The sequence below is a fragment of the Anoplophora glabripennis genome, unplaced genomic scaffold, assembly GCF_000390285.2.
Source record: "Anoplophora glabripennis isolate ALB-LARVAE unplaced genomic scaffold, Agla_2.0 scaffold650, whole genome shotgun sequence".
NCBI lineage: Eukaryota > Metazoa > Arthropoda > Insecta > Coleoptera > Cerambycidae > Anoplophora > Anoplophora glabripennis.
This window is the reverse complement of record NW_019417724.1, coordinates 122273-148347: the sequence shown is the minus strand read 5'-3', so window position 1 is coordinate 148347 and position 26075 is coordinate 122273. Positions and strand designations below refer to the sequence as shown.

Here is a 26075-nt window from a genome sequence, read left to right as displayed (position 1 = left end):
AAAATCCTATAAATTTTATTTATTATTAATAATTTTAGAAGTATTATATATTACAGTTTATGGAAAATAAATATAAGTATGATTACTCAGTTTAATTGAAGTCCTAATTTTACTTACAGTGTACACTACACTCTCTTAAACAAATCGAAACATCCAACATTTCCAAAAATAATGCTGAATGTCTAACTATTTTCTGTCTACTCGTATATCCTAAAATACAAAAAATCACAAAAAATTTCCAAATTGATTCATCCTGTATATAGTTGATTATTTCTGTGCACTGTGGGGTAGCTTATACAATCGACAAATGTGTACCATTCTTTGTGCGATAAATTTTAAACGTTTATTTCTGAGTTCTTGATTTTTATTTTTTAAATCTTTGACAAGGTGATTGTCAGTTTGACATATAAAAATAAATAAGAATGTCGACTCCTAAATTGTTAAATGTATATTATCCTGGATCTGTCAAACTACAAAAAGAACTTGAATTGTTACACGAAAATTTTACCGTACTTCATAATTTCAAAGAGGAGGTTATTTCTGAAATTGAAAGAAAAAAATTAAGGCTTCGTCAAACAACAGACTCCAACAAATTTTATATACAACTTAAAAACCATGGGAAGATACTGGAGAAACTTACATTTTCTACTTTAATAAGAGATAAATTATTAAAACTTTTCGACAAGTAAGAAACAATCCATTTGTTGGAACATATTTTTATAAATTCACCATATTTGTGCTAGGCTAGTTCACAAAATGTAAACTATCTGCATATTTTTTATTTCTTTTATTTTCAACGTGAGAAGTTTGTTTATGCAAAATAATTTCATGGAAACTTTTGACTGATCTTTACAGAGCACAATGTACAGGGTGTTCCTTAATGATATGGGAATATTTAAGGGTATGATTCTACAGGATGTCCCTGAAAAGGATGGACAACGCTTGACCACAGGTTCCTTGGATGAAAATAATACTATTTAGCTTAACTTACCTATATACAAAAGTGCACGCCTACTGAGATATAGGCTTCTAAATATAGAATTGATAACCTAGTTTTTTTTCAAATAATTTGAAAACTAGTTTTCTTAGAAACTTCAAATTTGGTACACTTATTTTTTTATGTAAGCGCAATGTAAATAAAAAATTTGGTGATAATACATATACAGCATGTTATCTTTCTAGTGCCTGTGCGCCACTGGCTATCCCGTTATTTTTTTGTGTGTACAACAGTGAGGCTAGAATTTATATTTCTAAAAAAATAAGCATTATTTTATAAGATTTTTTTGCTCTTACAAAATTTTGATATTGTTTATGGATTTCGAGTAAAATTGTCATTTTTTATACATTAAATATAGGCGAAAATTCCGATTTGTAAAAAATAATATAACTAGCCTCAAAGGAGGGAATAATAATGAAAAAACGTCACATTAAAAAAAAATAACTGCACATTTTTGGTATTAGTATTATCAATCAATAAAATAAAAATCAACAGTAGTATTTTAAATAAACAATATCAACTAATAATGTAAGAAAGTCAACATTAACATTTTAAATAAACCTAAATTGATATTTGTAATCATATTAAACTAATATTGCAGTAAATGCTCAAAGTGACTCCCTTTTTTTTAAACGCAAGCATTAGTTCTTCGAAAATTAAAATGAATTTTATCCAATAATTGTGCATTACCTCTCATAACATTAATTTCATGTTGTATTCTTTCCCATTATTCGTTTTCTGTATTTACTGAAAAGTGACCTGTGACTGTGATCCTCAACTCTCCCCAATGGAAATAATTACATGGGTTTAGATCCGGCGATCGAGGTGGCCATTTTAAAGGGGCATTATTTCTTCTTTCTATCCACCTGTTAGGATAGTAACCTGTAATAACTGGTCTTTTAATACTCTATTAACGGAACTTTTTGAAAGCCAACCTCTGCCGCTAAACGCCTTGTATTTACTTGAGGAATTTCTTCGACCTTTTCCAAAATGTGTTCCTCCAGCTGAATAGTTTCAGCCGTACATTATCCACGATTTAATGTTACAGGTAACAAAGGTCTTGTTTCCCGAAGGCATCTCTCCGCATTAGCAAATGTTTTGTGATATGGAATTCTTCGATTAGGAAATCTTTCAGCATATGTTCAAACAGTAGCACAACAATTTCCTTCACAATAACCCAAAACTAATAACATCAGTTTATTCAGCAAAAGTATAAATTGCAATAAAAAATAAAGTAAGCTAAAATTAAATCACACCTTGACACTGAACCTTTTAATTATTGTTATGAATTTGTTTCTTTGTTATATGGCACCTCGTACTAGACTGTTCTAATTATCTTAAACTGATTTTATATTATTTAATGTGTAAAAAATGCCAATTTTACTCGAAATTCATAAACGATATCAAAATTTTGTAAGAGGCAAAAAATCTTCGAAAATAGTGCTTATTTTTAAAAATATAAATTCTGTCGTTATTGGCGTATACACAAAAAAGTTACGGGATAGCCAGTTGCGCACAGACACTAGAAAGAGAACATCCTATATATGTATTCTCACCAAATTCTATACGTACATTGCCCTTATATAAAAAAAATATGTATACCAAATTTGAAATTTCTAAGAAAAAGTTTACAAATTATTTGAAAAAAACTAGGTTATCTGTTCTATATTTAGAAGGCTATATCTCAGTAGGCGTGTATTTTTGTATATAGGTAAGTTAGGCTAAATAGTCTCATTTTCGTCTGTGGTCAAGCGTTGTCCATCCTTTTCAGGGGCACCCTGTACATGGCAAATTAATGATAGTTTGCTTTATAAAACTACTATGGTCCAAAAATGTTAATTATAGTAATTATTGAATACAATTTTGCAATAAATCTAGTTGGCCTGGAATGTGCAAAAAAACAACTCACAATCAGCAACTTACCGATATATTTGAACATGTTTTAATTTGATTCTAAAAAAAAGTCACCGATTTACCAATATGACAAAAGATAATAAAATTAGATCTTTTTTTGGGGTGGGCGGTGCACACCCCTGCTCCCCTTATGAGAATAACTTTAAACAATATTAATGCAGGTGGGGTGGCAACCAAAACATTTTAAGAGGCAAAAGGGATGAAGTAACATTTTAAAACTCTTTTAATACAAAAGAGAGGAATTAATAAAAAATACAAATAAAATAATTGATCTATTTTGATATTTGAAAAATGTACGCTTTTTAATAAAAGATACAAAATTATATCGTTTCAAATGATTCGACTTGTACAATAATGTTCATAGTTCAAAAGTAATATAGAATTCCCCGACTTTTTCAGGTTTTCACCGACTTATAAAAAAAAAAAATCCAGGTCACCTGTACTGTAGTTTATTTTAGTAGTGTTTATGCATTAGACTTACTGGACGCATAATCTTTTCTATACCCAAAGAACCTCTGATAAAGGTTTCAAAACCACAAATAGTTTTCTCTTTTAAGAACCTAGGGCCTGCTTTCACAGAATTTCCAGTAGCAAACGTCAAATTCCCTGTTTTTTAAGAATAATGAATTCCCTGACTTTTTCTGGTATTCCAGGCCGATACGAACCCTGAATAATCTTGTTTGTGCATATGTATTCTGCTGTTACAATTTAAGATTTTTTACTAATTTTTTGTAATGGCCTTTAATACATGTTGAAAATAAATGTATCATTATTATTAAAAGAAGGCCAAGACAAATTTTTGTCACTGTCGTATTTTAGTATTCTTTTGATATATAACTGGTGTAAAGTAATTTATAAAAAAATGGCTTCATATAACGATATCCAAAAAATGTTAGATGAATTAAGGGTTCAAACTGCCTTTTCCTTTAGTGGATCAAGTCAGAGTGAATTATTTGTAATTCCGGAGTAAGATGTTTTGAAAATTATTTATTTTTATTTAATAACAAATTTAGTTTTGGCTTAAGTAATTAAATAATAAATTTGTATTTAAAGGGAAATAAGTTCAATACAAAACCAGTATGACATAGTTTGTAATGATCTGAAAAAGATGAAAACGGACTTGCAGGACAAAATTAATGTTGTTGATAAAACGGAACTAATTATGAACGTTTTGAATTATAAAATATATGAAGTCAGGTATAATTTCCGATCAAAAATGGATAGTTTAAAGGAGGCTAAAGAAAGTTTAACCACAGACACAAGTGATAAGAACGAGTCTGAAACAGCTTTACAGTTGGTAGAACTAGAGAAGGAAATTTCTGAATGTGAAAACTCCCATGAATCCCAAATGCGAAGTATTAAACAACAAAAATTAGTATGTCATTCTCCCTTAAAACAGGTCAAACATATTTGTTTATTTAAATTTTAGGAGGCACAAAAACAATATGAAGATGCCGTTAATATACTAGACAATATGTTAGAAAATGTTCAAAGATATTATAATATGCTGTTACTATTAATTCAAGCTGAAAAAGAGCAATTGTCTGACTTGCAAAATGAAATAGCTGAAGTTAAACATTCAAGAGTGATAGAAGTGTTGCAAAAAGATATTGATCGCTTTACAGAACTACAAACTGTAGGTTGGAAGACGAAAAAGTCGATAGAAGAAATGTCAGGTAGCTCGGGTTTTGTAAATTACTTCAAGAATTTTTGCAACATACTATTAAAAAAGTACAGCTGCTTTGGCTTATAATTTTTTTATTATAAAATTCATGTAAATCAATGCCAATAAATTAATACTCCTATTGTATGAGTTTCATGTATTTTCTAGTATTGCTTGAAGAGAAAGGTTTAAAATTCACTAATTCTGGTTTATTAATTACAAATTCTGGACATCGAATTACATACGAGGAAGCAAGAGAACAAAATTTATTGGATGATATGACTTTTTGTTTGGATTTTTATTTGGACAAAGGAAAAGATGACACGTCTTCAAGAGAAGGTATATTTTAAATGAAAAATAAATATCAAAAATTGATTTATAACAATCCAAAAGTATAAAAACTATCAGTTTCCTAATATGTTTTGTAAATTTGAATTACTCTTTTTATTTAAGTTTAAGCTTTAAAGTTATTTAAAAAAACTTTCACAGAACACCGCAATAACAGAAGTTGTTACAAATTAATAAAAAATGATACAAATATCTGTCTGCAAGTGCTTCTTTTCTGAGATAGAAGGCGTTCAAAAGTAAAGAAAAAATATTTATTTCAAATTGAAAAAAAATTTCATTACACAAAACGAAGCATTTTTGGCAGATACACGTCAATAAATATTTGCGTTGTATGTTGTACTTAATACAAATTTGCTCGTGTACGCTGAATTATTTATTGATGTGGACTATACGCTGCACAAATACACAAATAATTTCTTGACAAAAATACACACTATCCGTGTGCTGTCGCTTTTCTAGTCAACTTCAAAGAAATTTAGGTTGTACAGTAGTTTTAACGTAGACTTGATTCTGACTGTATCTATAATTTTGTTATTTTACCATGTAAATACATATTCTTGGGTGATGGATGTCTCATACTTTAAAAAAAGAAATGTGTATTGTTCATAATTTTACTGCACAAAGGAATAAGAGTAATAAAGAACAGCTTCTATATAGAACAGCGGTCAGCAACTGGCGGACCGCGGAAGGTAAAATACTGGACCGCCAAAATTTTTTTTATGATAAATTACTGATTTAAAAAAAAATATTTTTGAATTTCGTAATTTACAGTTCAGATTCGTAATCATAGATACAAAAAACTCATGCATTTTGAAGACATTTCAATTTTCTTGTCCGCCATTTTGAATTTCGTGATTCTGAGACAGATTCGTGATCAGCGACCCAAAAAACTCTTCATATGTAAGATTCATAGGAATTAAATGTCTTTCGCATCTCTAAGCTCTTTAAAGATTCCTCTAATAAGTGATGGTTTCCCCGGCATTTAAGGGGGTGGAGGGAGGGTGAGGGGGTTGGTTTATTTAGAGTAGAAATGATTCAGTATTGCTAGTAGGTATTAAAAAAAATTTTTTCAATTTTTTTAGCCAAAAACGGGCCTTAGGGGCCCTCCTCCTTTTCGCCACAAATATATGTTCAATTTCAAAATACAACGTACAAAATACATTTTTATCGATATGGACCTCCTTTACAGGAACTTTTTTTAATTTGTGACAATCTATTTAAATTTGACAGAATGTTTCACACTGTGTTTATGACCATCTGAAATAGTTTTTATCAATATTCAAACTAAAAGAATACATCAGAAATATCTTGAGGCACAATTTGATTAGCGTCACATAAAACACAATTACTGGCAAATATTATAAAAAGTATAGTAAAACCAGTGTATTATATTATTTCTTACAGCACTATTCTGTTATTCATGCCACAAATTCTCTGAGGATAAGCCAGCAAATACATTAAAAATAGAAAATAGTTTTGCAATGTTCCTAATCTAGAATTTTTTTTTATTTCCTCCATACAAGCTGCATATTTGCTTTCAATTTCATGATTTACATTTCGTTTTCTCCTCCGATAAGTAAAATCTCATCTGTCAGAATGTTTCATATTTAGACTCCAAAGAATCCGACTATAGCAGAATGTCATCAGAAGACGTACAATACTTGAAAGAAAATTTAGGAATTCCATTAACATTAGCTTTGGCTGAAATAACTGCCGTGCAACCTAGGGATCCTATTCATTATTTGGGACACTGGCTCTTCAAATACAGGTACAATCAAGAGATAAGCGAAGTTCAAAAAATAGAACTACAAGAGATTAATGATGAGAGGGAGAGGATAGCAAAACAAAAATGGGTGAGTTTATAGTGATTTGTTCATTTTAAGAACCTCAAGCCATAATTGTACTTATACTTAATTCCCATTTTTTAGAAAGAGTTTATTGAGGAGGAAGCTAAAACAGCAGTCCTAGAATGTATTGTGAGAGCAGAACAAGAATCGGCTAGAAAAGAAATTTTAAGGATTGAAAAGGAATTGGAAGCGAATGAAGGGGAAGATGAAGCTTGGGAATTTAGAGACAACATTGATAATTTATTCTAATTCATTTATTTGTATAAAATATCTACACATTTCATTAACTATAAACTTTTTTCTTGCAGTCTCTTCACATCTCCTTTCTGAAAAATAAATAAATTTATGTTATGTCTACCACATTTTTATTAGTCATTATGATACAGGGTTAGAATTGTCAAAAACTATAGGGATATCATAATACAGATTATAGAACAATCAGCTGGCTGTCTCAATTAGCAGGAATGAACTTGATTCTAGCTCAATTCAGGGGAAAAATACGTTGGCATGGTGTTAACTATCTTTGTGTGTACCTGTGGATCAGCGTTGCCAATTTTTTTTTTGGGCAGAGCGAGATTTTGAAATCTTTTGAGGAAAAAAGCGGGATTCTTTCGTCGAAAGCGGAACATACTAAAAAACGTATATAATCAATAGTTTTTAACTACTTATCTTTTATTTGAGTTTCAGATTAAGTTTACATGAAGATAGATAGACTTTACTATACTACTCGTCGCACCATCCAGTAATAACCGAAAAGCGGGGCTGATCCTGTCCTGCGCGGGACATTTAATTTTGGGCTAAAAATCGGGATGTCTGGCAACGCTACTGTGGATACTGTGCAATTTCAATTAGAATTTTTACTTTATATTGTAATGTTCTGTTTTTTAGTTCTTTTTTGTATAGGTCATCAATTAGTAGATATAGAGTACAAGTGTATACAGTTTTTTGTTTATACTTTTATTTTATCCGAACTGGTTGAACTAGTGAATTACTTTCCTGATGATCGTGACAGATAAGTGTTAATATTTAATTATAAATATTTTATAACATAGAAGCTTCTTATTTAATTACATAAAATAACAAATATGATTTCCGTGTTTAATCAATATTTTATATTTATATTTTGATAAATTCCATCCATGTGTATGTATAAATTTTAACTTAAAAGTTCTAAATACATCTCCAAGTCTTGGCCCTCCCAAATATTTTTGAAAATAACAAATTTTAAAAATGTGATGGATCTTATTTTTTGTTTTGATATTAAAATATGTGATACAAAAACTTTATAATTTTCCCACTTATGAATGGACAATAAAGCATATTACGGAAAAGCCGCAAAATAAATGTTTTTATTTTGAGAAAAAAACATTGTTAAACAGTCAATTTCTGGAGGTTTGCAGGAGGGTTTTCGCAATTGGATATTGCTCTGCCGAGATAATTTCACACATGTTCAATAGGATTTATATCCGGTGAGTTTGCTGGCCAGCCCATTCTTTGGATATTGTCTTGTTGCAACATGTCGTCTGGCATTGTCTTAAAAAATGAAATTTTGTCCAAATTTGTTGCGCAAAGTCTGAACGATTGGTTCAATAATGTTTTCAGCGTGTATGGTACCTGCCATTGTTTGCTCAATAACAATAAGTGGAGTACGGTGATGATACATAATACCTTGATAAAGAACAACTTCTCTAGCAAAAGTGAGTAATTCCTGTCTGCCAGGACCTCTCCAGACCGTTTCCCGACGACTATCACTATGTAGACCAAATTGTGACTCGTCCAAAAAAAGAATGTTGCGCCATTTTTGTAAAACCCAATCCCTATGGTCTTGAGCCCATTGGCGACGTGCAGCTCTGTTAGGGCAAAAGTCTAGACACTTGTAAAGGTCTTTGTACCCCTAGTGAATTTAGCCAGATAATGGCCTTCTCTCTCTGCTGTTACTCTGAGTCGACCAGGGACCGGTCTTCGCACAATGCTGCCAGTTTTCTGGAAAAGGGCCATTATGAGCTTTACCGACGTCCGTGGCATATTCAGACGACAAGCAATCTGGTGAATTAATAATCCCTCTTGATGTAAGACCACTATTCTTGCCCAGTCAGACTGAGAAATCAGATTACCTGGCATTTTGTACAAACTTTAATTGATAATGTATTACTTGATGTTAGTCTCAGACTGATATCTTCATAAAAATCAGTATATTTCTGAACAAAAACAATTTTTTTCTACGATCCAATTTTTTCTTGTATGTTAAACTAAAGGTCATGAAGCTTATCAGCAATTAGGCCATTCTTGGCCCTTCTTGCCTGCTAACTTACACTACCCTCCACCTTAACAATAACGAACATCCATGGGTACAACAGGAAAATTCGAAGGAATTTTCCTGCCACGTGCGGGATTCAAACCCACTACGGCTTTGTCATGCAACCCTGGTCCGTCTCAGTCAGCAGGCCTTTGCCGCTTCGGCTACCACCGCGCCCCCTTTCTTGTATGTTAAGATACTAAAGAATTTATACATAAAAAATGGCCACTTGATATTGAAAAACTTAGGCCAAGACTTTTGCAGATGTGTTTATATGATTAGCTTGAAAAAAGATTAAAATAAAATAAAAAAAAATTGTACATACGAGTTTTATAACAGATGGTATTAATTTTTTTAAGCGAATATCATTACATGGATACCTGTACTATGCTCATAATTATTTTGTTATTTGTTTGTATTGTGTAAATTCTGATACCAATGTAGTTTTGAACTGAGTCAAAATTTTAATAAAAACATAATTCAGCAGACTGAATATTACTCTGCACCAATTTTAGCTGTCACAATATTAAAATAGAATTTTTACGATTTTTTCGGGGCATAAATATGGGCAATTAAATTTACGAGAAGAGATATTATTATTATTTATTGGAAAATGAAGACTGTGTAAATGAAAAAAAAATTTTGTGCATCACTTGGGAGAAAGAAATGTTTCCAAAACATAACACGGTCGATAGCCGCACGGTTTAAGGCGTCAGTACTTAAATCGATGTGTCGATCTGCCCGGGTTCGAATCCCGCGGCCAGTAGACCGTAGATTAGCTATGCTTGTACGGAGGATTGGCACCCTCTGTGCAGGTATGGTAGGGTGGAAGAATGTTGGCTTGGGTCAATGTGAGAGATTGACACCGTTTGGCATTTGACCACCCCCCTAATTAATGAGGTTTTCCAGGTTTCCCTCATTCCTGCACTGAATGGTGGTTAGGGCCTACCAACATAAGTCGTTCCTGGGCGCAAATGCGGCCTGCGTAATAATAATATGCCGCCTCCTCTCCCGCACAAGTCTCCGACTTCTGGGCTAATTCTCGTAGTTAGAATGAGGAGTAGAGATATTATTATTATTATTATATATTATATTTGTCAGCATTTAAATTGCAGCACCTATATCCATCACTTGATGAAACTAAGTATTTTGCCTATACCACTACAGTGACTCTATACAAGACAGTGGCGACAATAGAGTGTATCAATTTTAATTGGTCCACGTGATTTTAGCTGCCATGTTGCATCCAGTGTCAAATTCATCTGTGAAATGTCATGGTGTGAGGAGCGTTCTTATGGTGTTATTCAATATTTGTATTGTTTTATTTTAATTTTGGTGATTACTAGTGAAACTATTGGGTATTCTGTGCTAAGGGATAGTTATAATGTCTGCAGAAGCTTCATGAGGACGATGACCGTGAATTTATTTCAGGCTTTTTGGACACCATAACAAAAAATATAAGACCTACTTATAAGGAAGTTAAGGTTCCTGCTAACATAGAAGAACTAAAATTTAATCTTAGTATTAGTGAATTAAATTATCTTTATAATGTGTGCGGATATATTGCCCAAAGTATCATTAAAACGTCAAAAACTTGTATAAACTGTCTGCATGCTGTTGGTTCTAAAACGCCGATCTATAAAACATGTTCAAAATTTAGCGTACTTAAGAGATTTAGAGAACACTCAGTCTTTTTTGCAATGAAGTGGTATTTTGTTTCTTCTTGCAGATGGAAAGTACTTTTACAACATTTTTTGTGATTGAATCTTGACAAAACATAAATTTAAAAGTTTTCTTAAAAGAAATGTCCGATTTAAATTTAGATCTACCAAATTGTCATCAGATCAAAAATAAAATTGTTAAAAGTTTTATTATGTTCCGATTAAAAATAGCTTCCAAAAATTGCCAAAAAGCATGCAAACAGCTTGCAAGTAAAAGTGTTGCTGGACATTTATTGTAACAAATACTATCACTAATATTAAGCATTCGTTTTTCTAATGTAAACCTAATAAATTTCATTGTGTAATGTAGGTATGCTTAAATTTACTTGCCTAGAAAATATAAACCAGTAGTTGTTATTATTATATATTTATCCTTCCCTATTGCGCAAGTAGATTCTATATTCATTCATTATTTAAAATCACTTTCCAAGGGAGTTATTTGCCTAAAACTGTGCGTAAAATTTAAAAGAAAAATACTTTTGTACTTAATTTATTTTTTATAAAAGTTACTTTCAATTTGACATTGGATGCAACATGGCGGATGGGCGGGGTTTAGTCGCTATTGTCGCCACTGTCTTGCATATAGCCACTGTACNAATGTCAAAAAGCATGCAAAAAGCTTGCAAGTAAAAGTGTTGCTGGACATTTATTGTAACAAATACTATCACTAGTATTAAGTATTCGTTTTTCTAATGTAAACCCAATAAATTTCATTGTGTAATGTAGGTATGCTTAAATTTACTTGCCTAGAAAATATAAACCAATAGTTGTTATTATTATATATTTATCCTTCCCTATTGCGCAAGTAGATTCTATATTCATTCATTATTTAAAATCACTTTCCAAGGGAGTTATTTGCCTAAAACTGTGCGTAAAATTTAAAAGAAAAATACTTTTGTACTTAATTTATTTTTTATAAAAGTTACTTTCAATTTGACATTGGATGTAACATGGCGGATGGGCGGGGTTTAGTCGCTATTGTCGCCACTGTCTTGCATATAAACACTGTAATACCACTTCAAGCAAAAGTATATACGTTAATGAAAGAGTGTACGTATTTATAGAGTGTGATTAAAATAAAAATATGCTATAGCACAAATGGAGAAAATTTTAATTTTTCTTCAATCACTTTCACTTAACTATATTAAACTGAATATACAAAAAGTAATTCAAAATGCCACAGTGTAACAAAGTTTTTAAGATCTAAATAGTTATCTAAAATATATTAGTCATCCAGAAGATTGTTACCATTATTGCAAACAATGTAATTTTATAAATTAATGATTTAGAGAAAAACTACACAATGTCAAAAAATTCGAGGATTCATGTCTAGTATTGTCATTTTGATCTGAAGACTTCAGGCTTTGCGATCAATATTACGGTTTCAGGTTTCACATAAAACTATTTGGATTCACTAAAAATTAAATTTGTCGAAAAAACAAAAAGTAATATTTCAAATATATAATTTATTTGTTGAATGTGAGATATGTAACAGTTCAAAATCTTTTTCATGTCTTTACACTTTATAGTGTAGTGGCATATTTTAGAAAACCAATATGGCAGTTGTGTATGGCGCCATATTGGCCAAAGGCGAGTGAATATTGAACATAGAAATCCTGAACCTAAAACCTAGGTACATAAGGTTAAAAAATTTATAAACACTCAGAAAAATACAGGGTCCATCCGTTGGCAACTTTTGATTATCATTATACCATTATATAATTTGGATATACGGTTCGTATAAATATAGTAGTGTTCTTGCCAGCCCGCTGTTTTGTCCTATTGGCACGTGCGACATCATTAATGATCTGCAGACTTTTGTTTTGACACAAATTGTAGTTATATATTTATTATACCAGTAAAATTAGTGAAAATAAAAGAGAAACTCGAAAAAATTCCTATCTGCGATATTATTGTAAAATTGTCTAAAGGAACATAATACAAGACATCTCTCATCTCGTGAGTCAAAAAATGTTATTAGCTAACTTTTCTATTTAAACAAATAAGTGAGGAAAACAGTTTTTTCACTTTGCTGGGAAAACCATCAATTTTAGCGAAAAGTGACTCACAGACAGCTTGTAGGGAATAAAATTATCTACAAAATGAGACTTGTTAATAAAATCGGTTAATAAACAAAAAAGTTCACAGTTTGCATTGATGCTGGTTTTTCCTGTAAAGTGAAAAAACTGTTTTCCACACTTATTTCTTTAAATAGAAAAGTTAGCCAATACAATTTTTTGACTCACGAGATGAGAGATATCTTCTATTATGTTCCTTCAGACAATTTTACAATAATCTCACGGATAGGACTTTTTTCGAGTAAAAATTTTATTTGCTTGGCCTATTATATACCGTGCTTTCACGGGAAAACACTACATAGGAGGTGCATCGGTCAAACTCGTGCGGCTTCAGCGGTGGGGATGTCGATCTCTGTGTGCGCGACCGTGCGGCGCTGTGGCGTACGGAATCACATCTCACATCAGTCAGGTTGCAGCACCCAGCGCTCCCCACCCTTCCGAACTAATGAATTCGAACGAAGCTAATTCCCTATGTAGCGTTGTATGGTGAAAGCACGGTATAAACAGGCAATTCAAGTAATCGTAATGCATACAAATTGAAAAGTGTAATTCTCACATTTATACAGGGTGATTCAAAAAACCGCTGACAGACTTCTAGGGTAGATAATACATGAAAAATTAAGACGAAAAGTCTTAATAAACATAGGGTCGCAAAAGCCTCCTTAACAAGATACAGGGTGTCAAAGTTTCTGTAAAATTAAACATTGTCAGCAATAATTCCAAAATGCCTGAACATTTCTATTTCAAATTTGCTACGCATATTTAGCACCTTAAGACCAATGTTTGATGTACTGCTCAAAATTTTTATGAGCAGCTGTTTCGTAGAGACGGGGTCAACATGACCCTTTTTTAAAAATATTTTTTACGCCACTGCTAATTTTGTCAAACGGATAATATATTCGTGTAAAGTGTTCAATTGTCTATCAAATTGATCTCTTGCAAAATTTTGATTAAAGCAGACATTTTTAAGAAAACACGTTTGCAGAAAATTTGTGAATCCAATTTTATTTTCATTCATTTTAGTTTGGTTTGTGCTATTCAAAATAGCGGCGCTCCGGCACGTTTCGCTGAACAAGTAGGAGATTATTTAAATATGACACCCATGACGGTGGATTGGATGTAGTGGTCAATCCAGTGGCCCGCCTGTTCACCGGAATTAAATCCTCTGGATTTCCACACTTGGAGTCATGTTAAGGAGCTGATTTACGTAACTCCAGTAAATTCGATTGATGAATTATGGCAACAAATTCAACAAGCCTTTCAAACAATTCACCCGGGATTTTTGAAAGAATAAGAAGATCCTTAGCTCGGAGGGTAGAAACGTGTGTCGAATCACAAGATGGTCACTTCCAGTAGGTACCTACTTTGATATTTTACAATATTTCCAGTTATACAATTTTTATCATTACGTTTTCATCCTGTTGTTGTTTATTGTTCACGTTATTTCATTCTGACAAAATTAGTTCAAACCTAAATTACTCAAAAACTGTAGCTTTAATCAAAATTTTGCAAGAGACCAATTCCATAGACAATTGAACACTTTACACGAAAATAGTGTTCATTTGACAAAATTAGCAGTGACGTAAAAAATATTTTTAAAAAAGGGTCATGTCGACCCCATCTCTACAACACTGCTGCTCATAAAATGTGAAATAGAAATATTCAGGTACTTTGGAATTATTGCAATGTTTAATTTTACAGAAACTTTTGACGCCTTGTATCTTGTTAAGGAGGCATTTGTGACCCTATGTTTATTAAGACATTTCGTCTTAATTTTTCACTTATTACCTACCCTAGAAGTCTATCAGCAGTTTTTTGAATCACCCTGTATAGAGTATGAATCATGCTGAAATGGGCTTAAATATGTAAGATTTAAACGTGAATAAAATTAGGCTGCAACAGCTCTGGAGCCTGTGGTAATTGGTAGAAAAACAATAGAAAGTTGCCATTTGCATGCCAATATTTGGGTGTTATTAGGATGGCAGAAGAATGTTAAAAAAGTGGGATATCAAATTTTATATTAATTAGACAAAAAACGAAAACACTAATTTATATATTTATGTTACTTACAATATCACAAATCCATAATGTTAATGGCAGATCTATCTTCTTATCCTATTAGGTCCTCAAGAAAGCCTCATTTCTATGAATTCATGATCTATAAACATAAAAACGTGTTACACTAAGTTTACAAAACTTTTAAATAAGTATGCGTTTATTTTGAACTTCCTTTCTAAACATTTTCGAGTCTTAACAAATCCTTAACCCTTTCGTTCCGAAATTAGATGTTATGTAGGTGTTCGTTTGTAAAGACGCAACCGTGAATGTGAGGCGCAAATTTTTATTTCATATCTTAGATGTGGCAAGTTTTGCGGTTCCGCTCCTAGTTTTTATCCAATTGCCATATTTTACGTCACATAAAATGTGGGCGAGTATCAGTAATATAAATCGTAGGGGCATTGTCAACTCTTGGAGAAACTAACCAAACGAAGACAAAAGGGTTAATGGAAATGTATTTTCTATCAAATTGGGGCTTAACAATTTGATATATTTAAAATGATCAGGAAGTTAAAATAAATACGTTTATGAATCCTCTGCCTGGAAAATATGTCATAAATTTTCAACCTGAGCGCTCAAATAGTTACGCAGCGTTAACGTCAATTTGGCAGTACATTATAAATGCTAGTGGTAAATATTCTGCTGATACACATACCTCGTTTGAATGAAAGAAACGTCTTCGCATTGGCCTCATCAGGCTCAGTCGCTGGTTATACGTTAGGACCTTCTTGCGTAAATAAAGATGTGAATGGCAAGCGATATAATCCCGCAAATAAACGTTGCTGTACAGAGACCTTAACGCTGAACTTCTTATGTTTTAACGGCATCGGGCGTGATATAAACCAGATCTTGTTAAATATAATATTATCCGCATGATGGTAGATTTCTTTCTTCCTAAATTGCGAGTCTTCTTCGAAGGGCGTTTAATGTTTATTTATAACCAACTTGAAAAATAAATTAAAATAACATATCGTTTTCGTTTTAAGAGAGTTCAACCTTTAAGTTCTTAAAACATATTGCAAATATTTTACATCGCCTTGTATAAAACGTAAATAAATACTTAGCAAAAAATATTAATTATAATGAATTTAACACATTCAAAGGGATTTTTTTCTTAGAAGAATTAAGGTAGAAGATTATTGCCTCCATTTTAATAATTTACGTAAAAGTAGAACAATAAATTTAAGGCAAGATTATTAAATTAACAATCATTGTTCATTTCCAAGAAAGTTGTACATATTAGGATAGTTAGAACACATACATGTCTCCTAAATGTATATTTATTACTTTTTGTTAAAACTGAAATTAAAAAGAGTAATTATCAAATAATAAACTGATGAATAAATGTAGACCATAATAATCTTACCTAGTCTACATCCAAGATACCAGAGGTTTGATTATTACAAATGAATAATTCTGCTGCCATTAAGTACTTTTGAATAAATTAACTCGAAAAAGCCTGAAACTACTGAATCGAGTGACGATTACTGGTAGAAATAAATAATAGTTCCACATAATTTTAGTTCTGTAAAAACATTTGAACAAAAAACTTCTACATTTTGTGCATAAAAGCCTACAAAGAAGTAATTGCTACATTTTTTTAAATGAAAAATCGTTAAATATAGAACTAACATTTTTTAAATTATTCTTCAATCATTAATCAGTATATAGTCCAATTAACTAAGCCTTTAAATCGAAATTTTGCCAACTTGGCTGAATTTTTTATATGAGTTAGTTTAAGGTATATTATAACAATAAGTGAGAGTAATTTTTTGTTCAACCCCCGGCCAAGGGTGGAAAAAGATAAAACAAAGGGCTTTTTCAAGATAACTCAAAAAGGGTAAGAGCTAGAAAAAAAATTTTTTTCATGAAAGTTGTAAAGCAGACAATTCTACATAAAAATGGCCTCTTAACTTTTTCTTGTACTATTACAATTAACAGAGTTAGGGAGGCTAGAAGTTAAGGGAAGATTTCAGAAATTTAAAAAAAATCATAACAAACAGAAAAATGATTGAATTTTGTAATTTTTTTTTTCAATCTGCTCTAAAATATGTAACTTTTCTTTTCAGAGAAATAGATATATTTTTTAATTTTTAATAAGAAAGTTATAACAAAAAATCAAATTTTTAATCGTTAATTTTAATGATTTAACAAAATTAAATTTCTGAAATCTTCCCTTAACTTCTAGCCTCCCTAACTCTGTTAATTTTAATAGTACAAGAAAAAGCTAAGAGACCATTTTTATGTAGAATTGTCTGCTTTACAACTTTCATGAAAAACTTTTTTTTCTAGCTCTTACCCTTTTTGAGTTATCTTGAAAAAGCCCTTTGTTTTATCTTTTTCCACCCTTGGCCGGGGGTTGAACAAAAAATTACTCTCACTTATTGTTATAATATACCTTAAACTAACTCATATCAAAAATTCAGCCAAGTTGACAAAATTTCGATTTAAAGGCTTAGTTAATTGGACTAATATGTGAACTCCGAGATTATACTCATTTTGCACCCTTCTTAAAAGTGTAGCATGACAGGACTGTAATGTCATTTTTCTACAATTAGTCTTACAGATCTCATCGAACAGCGATGTTATGTGAATAATACAGAAATTTGTAAATATTTATCTGATTTAGCATTGGAGATGCTGAAACATAATTTTTTTCTTTAATGAATTTTTTTCCAACAGTTAAACATTTATAATTAAAATTTTAATTATTCTACGAGTAGTCCTACAGATTTAATATGAAAAAAACTATTATTTAGATTAACATCTAATAAAGTTCATTTTTGGAATTTACAATATTCTCTACCATTTATTTAAGTGTTTGTTTGTATCTTGATATTTGAAAATTTTTTGCAGTTCTAAAGAAGAAAGATTTTTAAGGTGCTAGTGAAAAATCCAAATTGAAATAAAAAATATATTAAAATTAGATTTTCATTCAATATCTGTGTATTTTACAGGAGTAACATAAAATTAAGAAAATTAACTAAAAATAATTACCTAAAAATTTTAATTTATCTATTGAAATATGGTTTAGATTTTACCTTAAATATATAGTTTCTATCTGGAATATACTCACCTTTAATAAAAAATCCTAGTTTTCAAAAAAATTTTTTTTTAAATAATCTGTCACTCTAACAAAGAAAAAATAATCACGATAAATTAGGAATACATTAATTTTTAATTACATTTAATATGATGAAGACATTAAAAACTATTATCTAAACTTGTCCGTTATTAAAATGATGAATGTTACACTAAATTATAACGCTAAGTTCCTTTTTATTTCTTAATGAAAAACACGATGATTTTGTTACAATTATGTAACGACGAAGGGAGGTTTATGCAGAGCGATGAACTTATTAAGGAGTATGAAATATGCGCAATACTGCCGTCTTAGAATCTGCGTCCGGGAGCCATATCTCTACGGGGACCTGGGCCACCACCGCTCGCAAAGCTACAATAGAGAACGGAACACACTTAAATATAAAATTATGTTAAATGTACTCGTAGAATGTAGTGTAGTGCCCATATTTATTGTGAGTTAAATGATTCTCAAAGTTTTAAGTAACTTTTGCAATAAGGGCAAAGTTTAAACCATACGGAGTGTTACCAAAAACTAGGGTAAGCTGTTAATTGCAGATTCTTTGGACAGAGATAATGTGACTTTACTTATCCCATTTTCATTTATACATATAAGATAACATGTAATTTAATTGTATGCAACGCAATTTAAAACAAGATTTTTATTAATAATTCTGTTCTTCGCGGTATAGAACTGAAATTTTACATATCCGGCTGATTTTTTTTATGTATGTTTAAACATATTGTTTTTCAGATTAAGTGCTTATTTCTTTTAGTTTTTCAATTTTTGTAAAACTGACATAATGTTTGGTCTCTCAAATAAAGCAACTTCTTTTGTTATATTGTTGAATTTTCCAATTTCTCTTAAGCTTTATAGAAATGTCTCTGGATGGTACCACTTGTAGTGTACATTCACGAAGGTGCTATACATATTGAACATTTAGTTTAAATTGTTATAATTTTTAATCATGTGAATCAATAGTTTTGCTTTGATGTTTTTTATTGCTTTCTTTAAAATTGTTACAATTTTTAATCATGTGAATGAATAGTTTTGCTTTGATGTTTTTTATTGTTTTCGTTAATTTTTATTACAGTGATATTTGTTGAAATAGAATTCCAAGATGACCTCTGTGTCACTTTCTTGGAATTAACTGCATTCTCGACACCTTAGGTAGAAAGACATTCACGACATGGCTCAAGTTAAAAAACAACGTAGCAAAGAAAATGTTTTATTTAAATTTTATCTTGACAAATATTCTACGGACTGTGGTCAATTCAAATTTGTCATAAATTTTTAAAATATTGCCTTTTTATGTTTGTCTTGTTTTCTGAGTTGCAATATTCAAATTTTTTGTTAACTTACAGAACTTGATAGTAAATTAAGAGAAAATTTAACCAAAACACTTGCCAAAGTTGATTTGTCATAAAAAAATTTTTCTTTAATGCCAACATTTTTTTAAATTGTAATTTTGACACCCTGTATCTTGAAAATACTTACATAAAAAATGGTATAAAGTCCTGTTATTTTCATACACAGAATCTGTGATTTTCAGCTTGACTACTTTTTTGTAGCACCCTGTACAACCGTAACTAGGGAGGAAAAAAAGCCCGAATCTACACCATAAATTATGCAGAGTGCATTTGAATGAAGGGACATAAATAATAATATTGAGGCCAAAATATGATAGTTGAACCAAATCTACCTCAGTTCAGAGTTGCTTCATTTGTGAGTTACTGGATGTTTAAGTTGAAATTAAATCGATCAACGAGTTGATCCTAAATTTGAAATTTGGCACTTCAGCTTAATATGCAGTACCAGTGATGTGTCTGAAAATATTTTATAATTTTGTGTATTTTTTATCTTTGTGTAATTATAAAATTTAATATTACAAATTGTAATTTATTACTTTACACTCATCACAGTTCATCTTAATTTACAGCAAAACTATAGGTTTTCTCACAGAAAATTAAGAGTATTTTTTTTTAGCTTATGTAATTGTATAATTCAAAAAAAATATATCATTTTGGCCAATGGCATACATTTTTTATTTTGAAGAGGGGTCTGATTATGTTAATATCAATCCACTGGAATTACATTTCAAGCTAAAATTTTATGTACTAATAGTACCATTGTAACTCATTCTATATTTCCAATATAATTCAAAACTGTTGTACATTCTTCCACTTTATTGAACATGTCTGAGAGGGATTTATTTATATTGCCAGTTTATATTTTACAAATTTACAAATTAATAAAAAAAAAAATCTTATAACTTAAAGTTACTAACAATCACATGGCTTAAAAACTTTGAATTAACTAAAATTATTAAACCGCTAAGTTATTATGAAACATAGTACTGATACTGTGAAACAAATTTTATCAAGCCATTTCAAGTTATAATTTAATATACTTTATACAGGTGTTTCCTAAGTTATATCAGATACTTAAGGGGACAACCACCGGTTTAAAATATATAAAATGACTAAATAAACAGCTCCCTCAGAAGTGGAGAACCATTTTATTCATTTTCATGTTAATTTTTATACAAAAATATTCAACAATGTAATATGAAAATTAGAAAGTTAATTTTAAAGGGTTGGACAGTATCGCTATCTAATGAAATCTCTAATAGCGCAGGAAATTCATCGGCTAATCATGACAAATTTTAAATCGCTGCTGAAGTTCTATACAGGTCTAACGAATAACTTATGAGTATTGCGGTGAGCAGAGTATGCAGACAGGAATTGCCGAGTTGATTTGCACCTAGAAAATCCCCTTAAATGATGTAAGGAATCGCCCCTTTCAATATTTCAGATTACTTGAGAAGCACCCTAAATACAAAAATTATTATTTTTAATAAAGAATGCTTCATCCATGAATATTCATTACCCTTGTATTCGAGAAAATATTAGTTAAATATATACTTAATATTATCAGAATGGTGAACTTATTTGAATGGTGAAATTTGAAAGGAAGTCAATTTTACTCGACAATATATGAATGGAATATTAACGCATTATGTTGGTAAAATTATGTTTAAATGATATAATAAAGAATTTATTCCACAATTATGTCAATAATGACGTCCATGCATTATCACGAAAAAAGTTCAAGTTTACTATAAGACTGATATACAAAAATTGTCTACTCATGTACGTCTACTGAATTAATGTGATAAAAATTCTTGATGAACTTAGAAACCTTCTCGTGATATTTGAATTTTATGTAAACGGTGAATATTATCAATGTTTGTCAAATTTATAAGATTTTATAAAAATAAAAAATATGTAAATAGTAAACAGCTGTTATTCAACAAGATGCACGTAGAATAGGGTCATTCTCAACTACCTTTAAATATTAAAAAAAAAATTAAGTAGTGTAAAAATTTTACATATTTTTTGTCATTTTTAATTTTTGATCATCTTTTTGCAAAAGAAAATGTAAAATAATTCATTTCTAATTACCATATTGGATGACTTGCAGCTTGTCAGACGTAACGCAGCGGATAAACCTTTATAAAACGCGCACTTGATAGACCGAGAACGTATGGAAAACAAAAGTATATTTTTAGAAATTGTAAAGAAAAATATATAATTGATTGTACGATTTCGAGCAATATAAGGAACGGTGTGTTTTGTCATTTTTTCACATATTACCATAAAATTAAATTTATGTATTTGCCGCAACAGTGGCAAAAAACTTGATCTGTTCTTTTTTATTTCTGTAAAATTGGTCAGAGATCTTAAATTATGTTTTAATTGCGCCATTTCCTAATAGGAAGTTCAATTAAAATGTCATACCATAAAGCTTCTCCTTTTATTTATTAAGACATAGATATGAGATATTTAAATAAGAAGTTTTCTATAATAATATATTCACAATCTAATATGTCACAAGGTTGATGACAATAGTGTATGATTCAAATTGAAATTTTTTAAATCAAGGAGTTAGGTGAAACTACTTATATTGTTTGCATTAACTTTCATTGACCTCATCCAGTGTATTGTATATTTACAAAGTGACTAGCTGCTACTATTGGTCATTTTTGGTACTGCCAACTTTGCAACATAATATATAACAGAACTGTCAATGTAAATGAAAGTTACTGTTTCTAAAACTTGAAAAATGTTACTCCCCCACTTTAATATTATATAATAAACAAAATAGTAACTGTTGTATATTTATAAGTATTTTATGTTTACTCAATATTTTATAAACAAAGTGTACAGATATTCCCATTTGGCAATATATTGGATTTGGGAAGGCCTTGCAAAAACAGTATTCATAAATTTATACATAGTTTTCTTATTCGGAAACAACCTGTAGAGTTATTAGTCTTGAAGTAGAGATGAAAGTTGATTTTTCGTAAATATTTCTTATTAAATTGTGATAATAGCAGCTATATTATTTCAAGCTATTTCTACTAACTTATTCAGTTTACCAATAACTAACTTGGTGGCCAAAGGGCAGGACGCACTTGGCAGTCTTGACCCCAAAAAAATATTTAGACGTTTTTTTAACTTTTGTTGCTATTTCTTAAGACTTCTTTTCTTTTGTCAGCAAAAAAGGTATTCTGTTATAGACAAAAAAAAAACAAAAAAAGAAGTTAATTATCATATATGGCTTTATTGTTTCTCAAAATATTCTCCATGCTGGAACCAATTTTCAAAGCACTTTTTCCATTCTGATTGAGTTACAACAGGGACTTCGGTTGTCAGATGGCAGCACCCGGATCGTCGATTCCCGAAATATAAAAGGCAATCCTTGTATTAAGACGAGGTACAAGTAGGATATCTTCATTAATAAACTCAGTTATCTCGAAAACAGTTCATTTCATACAAGGTATAGCAAAAGTACTGGAACGGCAGAATAACTCGACCTTGAAATGACCTTCAAGGCCAAGGTCAATGTGAAGGTCACCAGCGGATAGCCAGGGAGAAATCCTGAAACTTTTGTATTTAACATTTTTCTCTAAAATGCCCTCCCGCTGAGTTATTCTGCCATTCCGGTACTTTTGCTATACCCTATAACTAATGAGTACATATTTTTCACTCAAAAAGGTATGGAATTTTAAAAATGGGAATTAAAAAAAAGGAAGTCTATAAACTTTTTTACGTGGTCAACACTGCTGAGGACATTTAGCCCTGTGGCCTGTAGCCATTAGTAAATTGAATACATTAGTAGAATTAAGTTTCATATAACATATTTTCTACCTGAAAATTATTTGAATTTATCAAGGAACAAAAAATTTATGAAAAAATCTACTTTCATAACTCAACTTCTAGAGCTAATTCTATAGGGGAGCACAAATAAATTTTTTTATAAAAACTTATGACATTATTTCTGGAAGAGAAGACCTACTCAAATCCATCCATTTCTTGGACACCCTATAAATTTTGCAGAAGGCAACGACCCTATCATGTTTGAGAATGAGGTTCAACTGAATGAAATGAAAAAGAGACAGAGAATATCGAGATTTGAGATGATATGAACATTTTTTTATACTTGAGAAAATATTACAAGGGTCAACATTTTTGGAAATTTTCTTATGGTTTTGAGGCATTATTGGAACAGCACTTGAATCTATCTTAAATGAATTATTATATTTAAATTTTACCACGTTTGCTTATAATAATAAAAAAAAATGTCAAGACTTTATATTACATGCAGCATGATTTATAAAGTCGAATAGAAAGAATTAAAATACATAGCCAATATTTGATTTATTAATTGAAATTACTGACAGGAAAAATTTTAAACTAAATGTAATATGTATTTATATTACATTGGACAGAAAGTTTGGATACATTTAAAACAAAGTACTTTTTAATTTGAGGTACACTATTACTAACCCTATAACAAATGCACGAATAAGACAAATATTGCAATTGTAGAAACGAATATAGAGGTAGAAATAGAGAACCAATTTTTGTGCCAAACAATGCTACACATTTTTCGGATTGTTCTTAAAACCACACACAAAAAATAGATAACTTACCCTCTCTGTTGAGGTAGTGGAGGATAAGCAGTATCATATGTACCACGGTTACCACCTCCTCCTCCATATGCATCTCCATAGCCTCCAGGACTTCCATAGGCAGCAGGGGCACCATTACCATCTCCATAATTTCTGTCACCATAACCGCCTCCAGCTGGTACAGAACTACCATATCCGCCACCATATCCTCCACCACCAGAGGCAGCTCCATCATATGCGCCACCTGCTGGACCACCCCCATAACCATTTGAACCACCGTAACTTCCAGCTCGATCATTAAAACTAAAAAATTAAAATATATGATTAGCATTAATGTCATTTATAGCAAAAATGTCAAAAAGATACTAAAAATATATTTATTAAACTCACCCTCCCTTAGGTGGTCCACCTTGATCTCTTCTGCTAAATAAATCAGGTGCTCCCGCTCTACCTTCGAAAGAGCCACCACCTGCACCTCTGGGTACCTGCGAATCCATTAGTGGCCTTCGGTCATTCAATAGAGGTCTCCTGTCATCATAACCACCTCCTGGAGGTCTTCTGTCATCAAAACCTCCTCTAGGATTATCTGGAAATGAGCCTGGTCCCGCTCTGTCATCATATGGGGGACGACGGTCTAAAAGAATATTTTTATTTATTTGTTTTTACAAAACATATAAATTACAAACAAGATATTTTCTTACCAAATCGGTCATTTCCAAAGCCACCACCACCTCCTCTTCTATCGTCAAATCCACCTCTTCGGTCATCTGGGCCCCCATATCCTCCACCATAACCACCTCTTTGAGGTGGCCTATCATATCCACCACCACCAAAGCGGTCACCTCCTCTGAAAGGAGGATAGTCTCTGCCACCCCCAAAACCAGCATTACGTGGCGGACCCCTAAAATCTCCACCACCTCTGGAATATGGTCCCCCACGATCTTTTCCACCCCTCATAGGACCGCCTCCACTACGTCGTGGCTTAACACGTCCTTTTTCAACCGAGATTTTACCTCCCATAAATTCTGTACCATTCAATTCTTCAATTGCTTTCATTGCTAAAGTTTGGTCCTCTAAGTGTAAGAATCCACATCTGTTTGCAATGTCGCATTCTGCGATGGCTCCATAGGGCTCAAATAATTTACGTAAATCATCAGGGGTCACACCAGGAGGAAGACTTCCGACGAATACTTTAGTCGTAGTTGCAGATCTACCACGACTCTACAAAAGATTTAAAATGTCAATTTATTTATGCATATTCATTTAAAACAAATCTTACCATATTTATACTCAGTAGTAGTTAAGAATTATACAAAACACAATTAAATACCGGCGTCCAATAAATAACGACAATGGCGAACGAAGAAACGCAGAAATGGAGATGGAATGACGCCAATGACGCTGAATGGTAAAAAGCTTGCTACCAATATCACCCAATTAATTCCCCTATATGAAAAAATAGTTTTGTTCGTTTCGTAGAGTATTGGATTGGATCATAGAAAAAGATTATTGATCTACGGATTGGATATATTCAGTGCAGATTCAGTGTGAGTTCCGTGATGAGCAGAGTAGAATTTCAGTAAAACGTATTAAAATAATTATTGTTGAGGGGTTGGCGGCCTTGCTATAGAGAAATTTGAAAACTAAGTAAGCGGAGCGCCATTATTCCACGGCTAGAAATTAGGCTCAATGATTTGGGATCGAGGGGGATTATCCCTCTTTATCCTGCCTCATCTCCCCCCCCCGCCCGCTAACCTTTTTTGTTTCAGAGACAGCCTGGATCAAGAAACGAAGACAACGACACACACATACACACCCCCCATACCTTCCTTTCCCCTCCCCTACATCGCTGGGCTAAGGGCCGCCTTAGCAAAGCGCGTCCCAGGCTGCATAGCCGCACTACCCTACCCAACCTAGCCGGCGGGGCCCAGCCAGGACAAAAGGAGGTCCCACAAAGCGCCTACACCGGCCGCATTTGCGGTCGGGGTAGACGACGGATGGGGCCGGGGCCCAGCCAGGACAAAAGGAGGTCCCACAAAGCGCAGGATAAAGAGGGATAATCCCCCTCGATCCCAAATCATTGAGGCCAATTTC

At 31.7% G+C, this 26075-nt stretch overlaps 1 protein-coding gene across 3 annotated transcripts; it reads right to left on the bottom strand.

The window, feature by feature from the left end:
* Window positions 1–103: 103 nt before the first annotated feature.
* Window positions 104–25387, bottom strand: LOC108912626 (TATA-binding protein-associated factor 2N). 3 transcript variants are annotated; one of them, XM_018717914.1, is made up of 5 exons: window positions 25261–25387; window positions 24683–25202; window positions 24372–24615; window positions 24003–24284; window positions 104–210 (listed from the first exon to the last, which is right to left on the bottom strand). In XM_018717914.1, exons 1-5 carry the CDS (start codon window positions 25261–25263, stop codon window positions 198–200), a joined length of 1062 nt encoding a protein of 353 aa, XP_018573430.1. In that variant the 5' UTR covers window positions 25264–25387; the 3' UTR covers window positions 104–197. The 3 variants fall into 3 exon arrangements, with proteins under 3 accessions (XP_018573430.1, XP_018573431.1, XP_018573429.1); XM_018717915.1 differs by lacking the exon at window positions 104–210 and adding an exon at window positions 14935–15022; XM_018717913.1 differs by lacking the exon at window positions 104–210 and adding an exon at window positions 18078–18376.
* Window positions 25388–26075: the final 688 nt, after the last annotated feature.

Bases quoted from the DNA above. Each gene is read 5' to 3' on its own strand.
- LOC108912626 (XM_018717913.1), bottom strand. The intron at 24,616-24,682 runs GTAAGAAAATAT...ATATTCTTTTAG, and splicing joins CTTTGGAAATGACCGATTTG to ACCGTCGTCCCCCATATGAT. The intron at 24,285-24,371 runs GTGAGTTTAATA...TTAATTTTTTAG, and splicing joins GGTGGACCACCTAAGGGAGG to TTTTAATGATCGAGCTGGAA.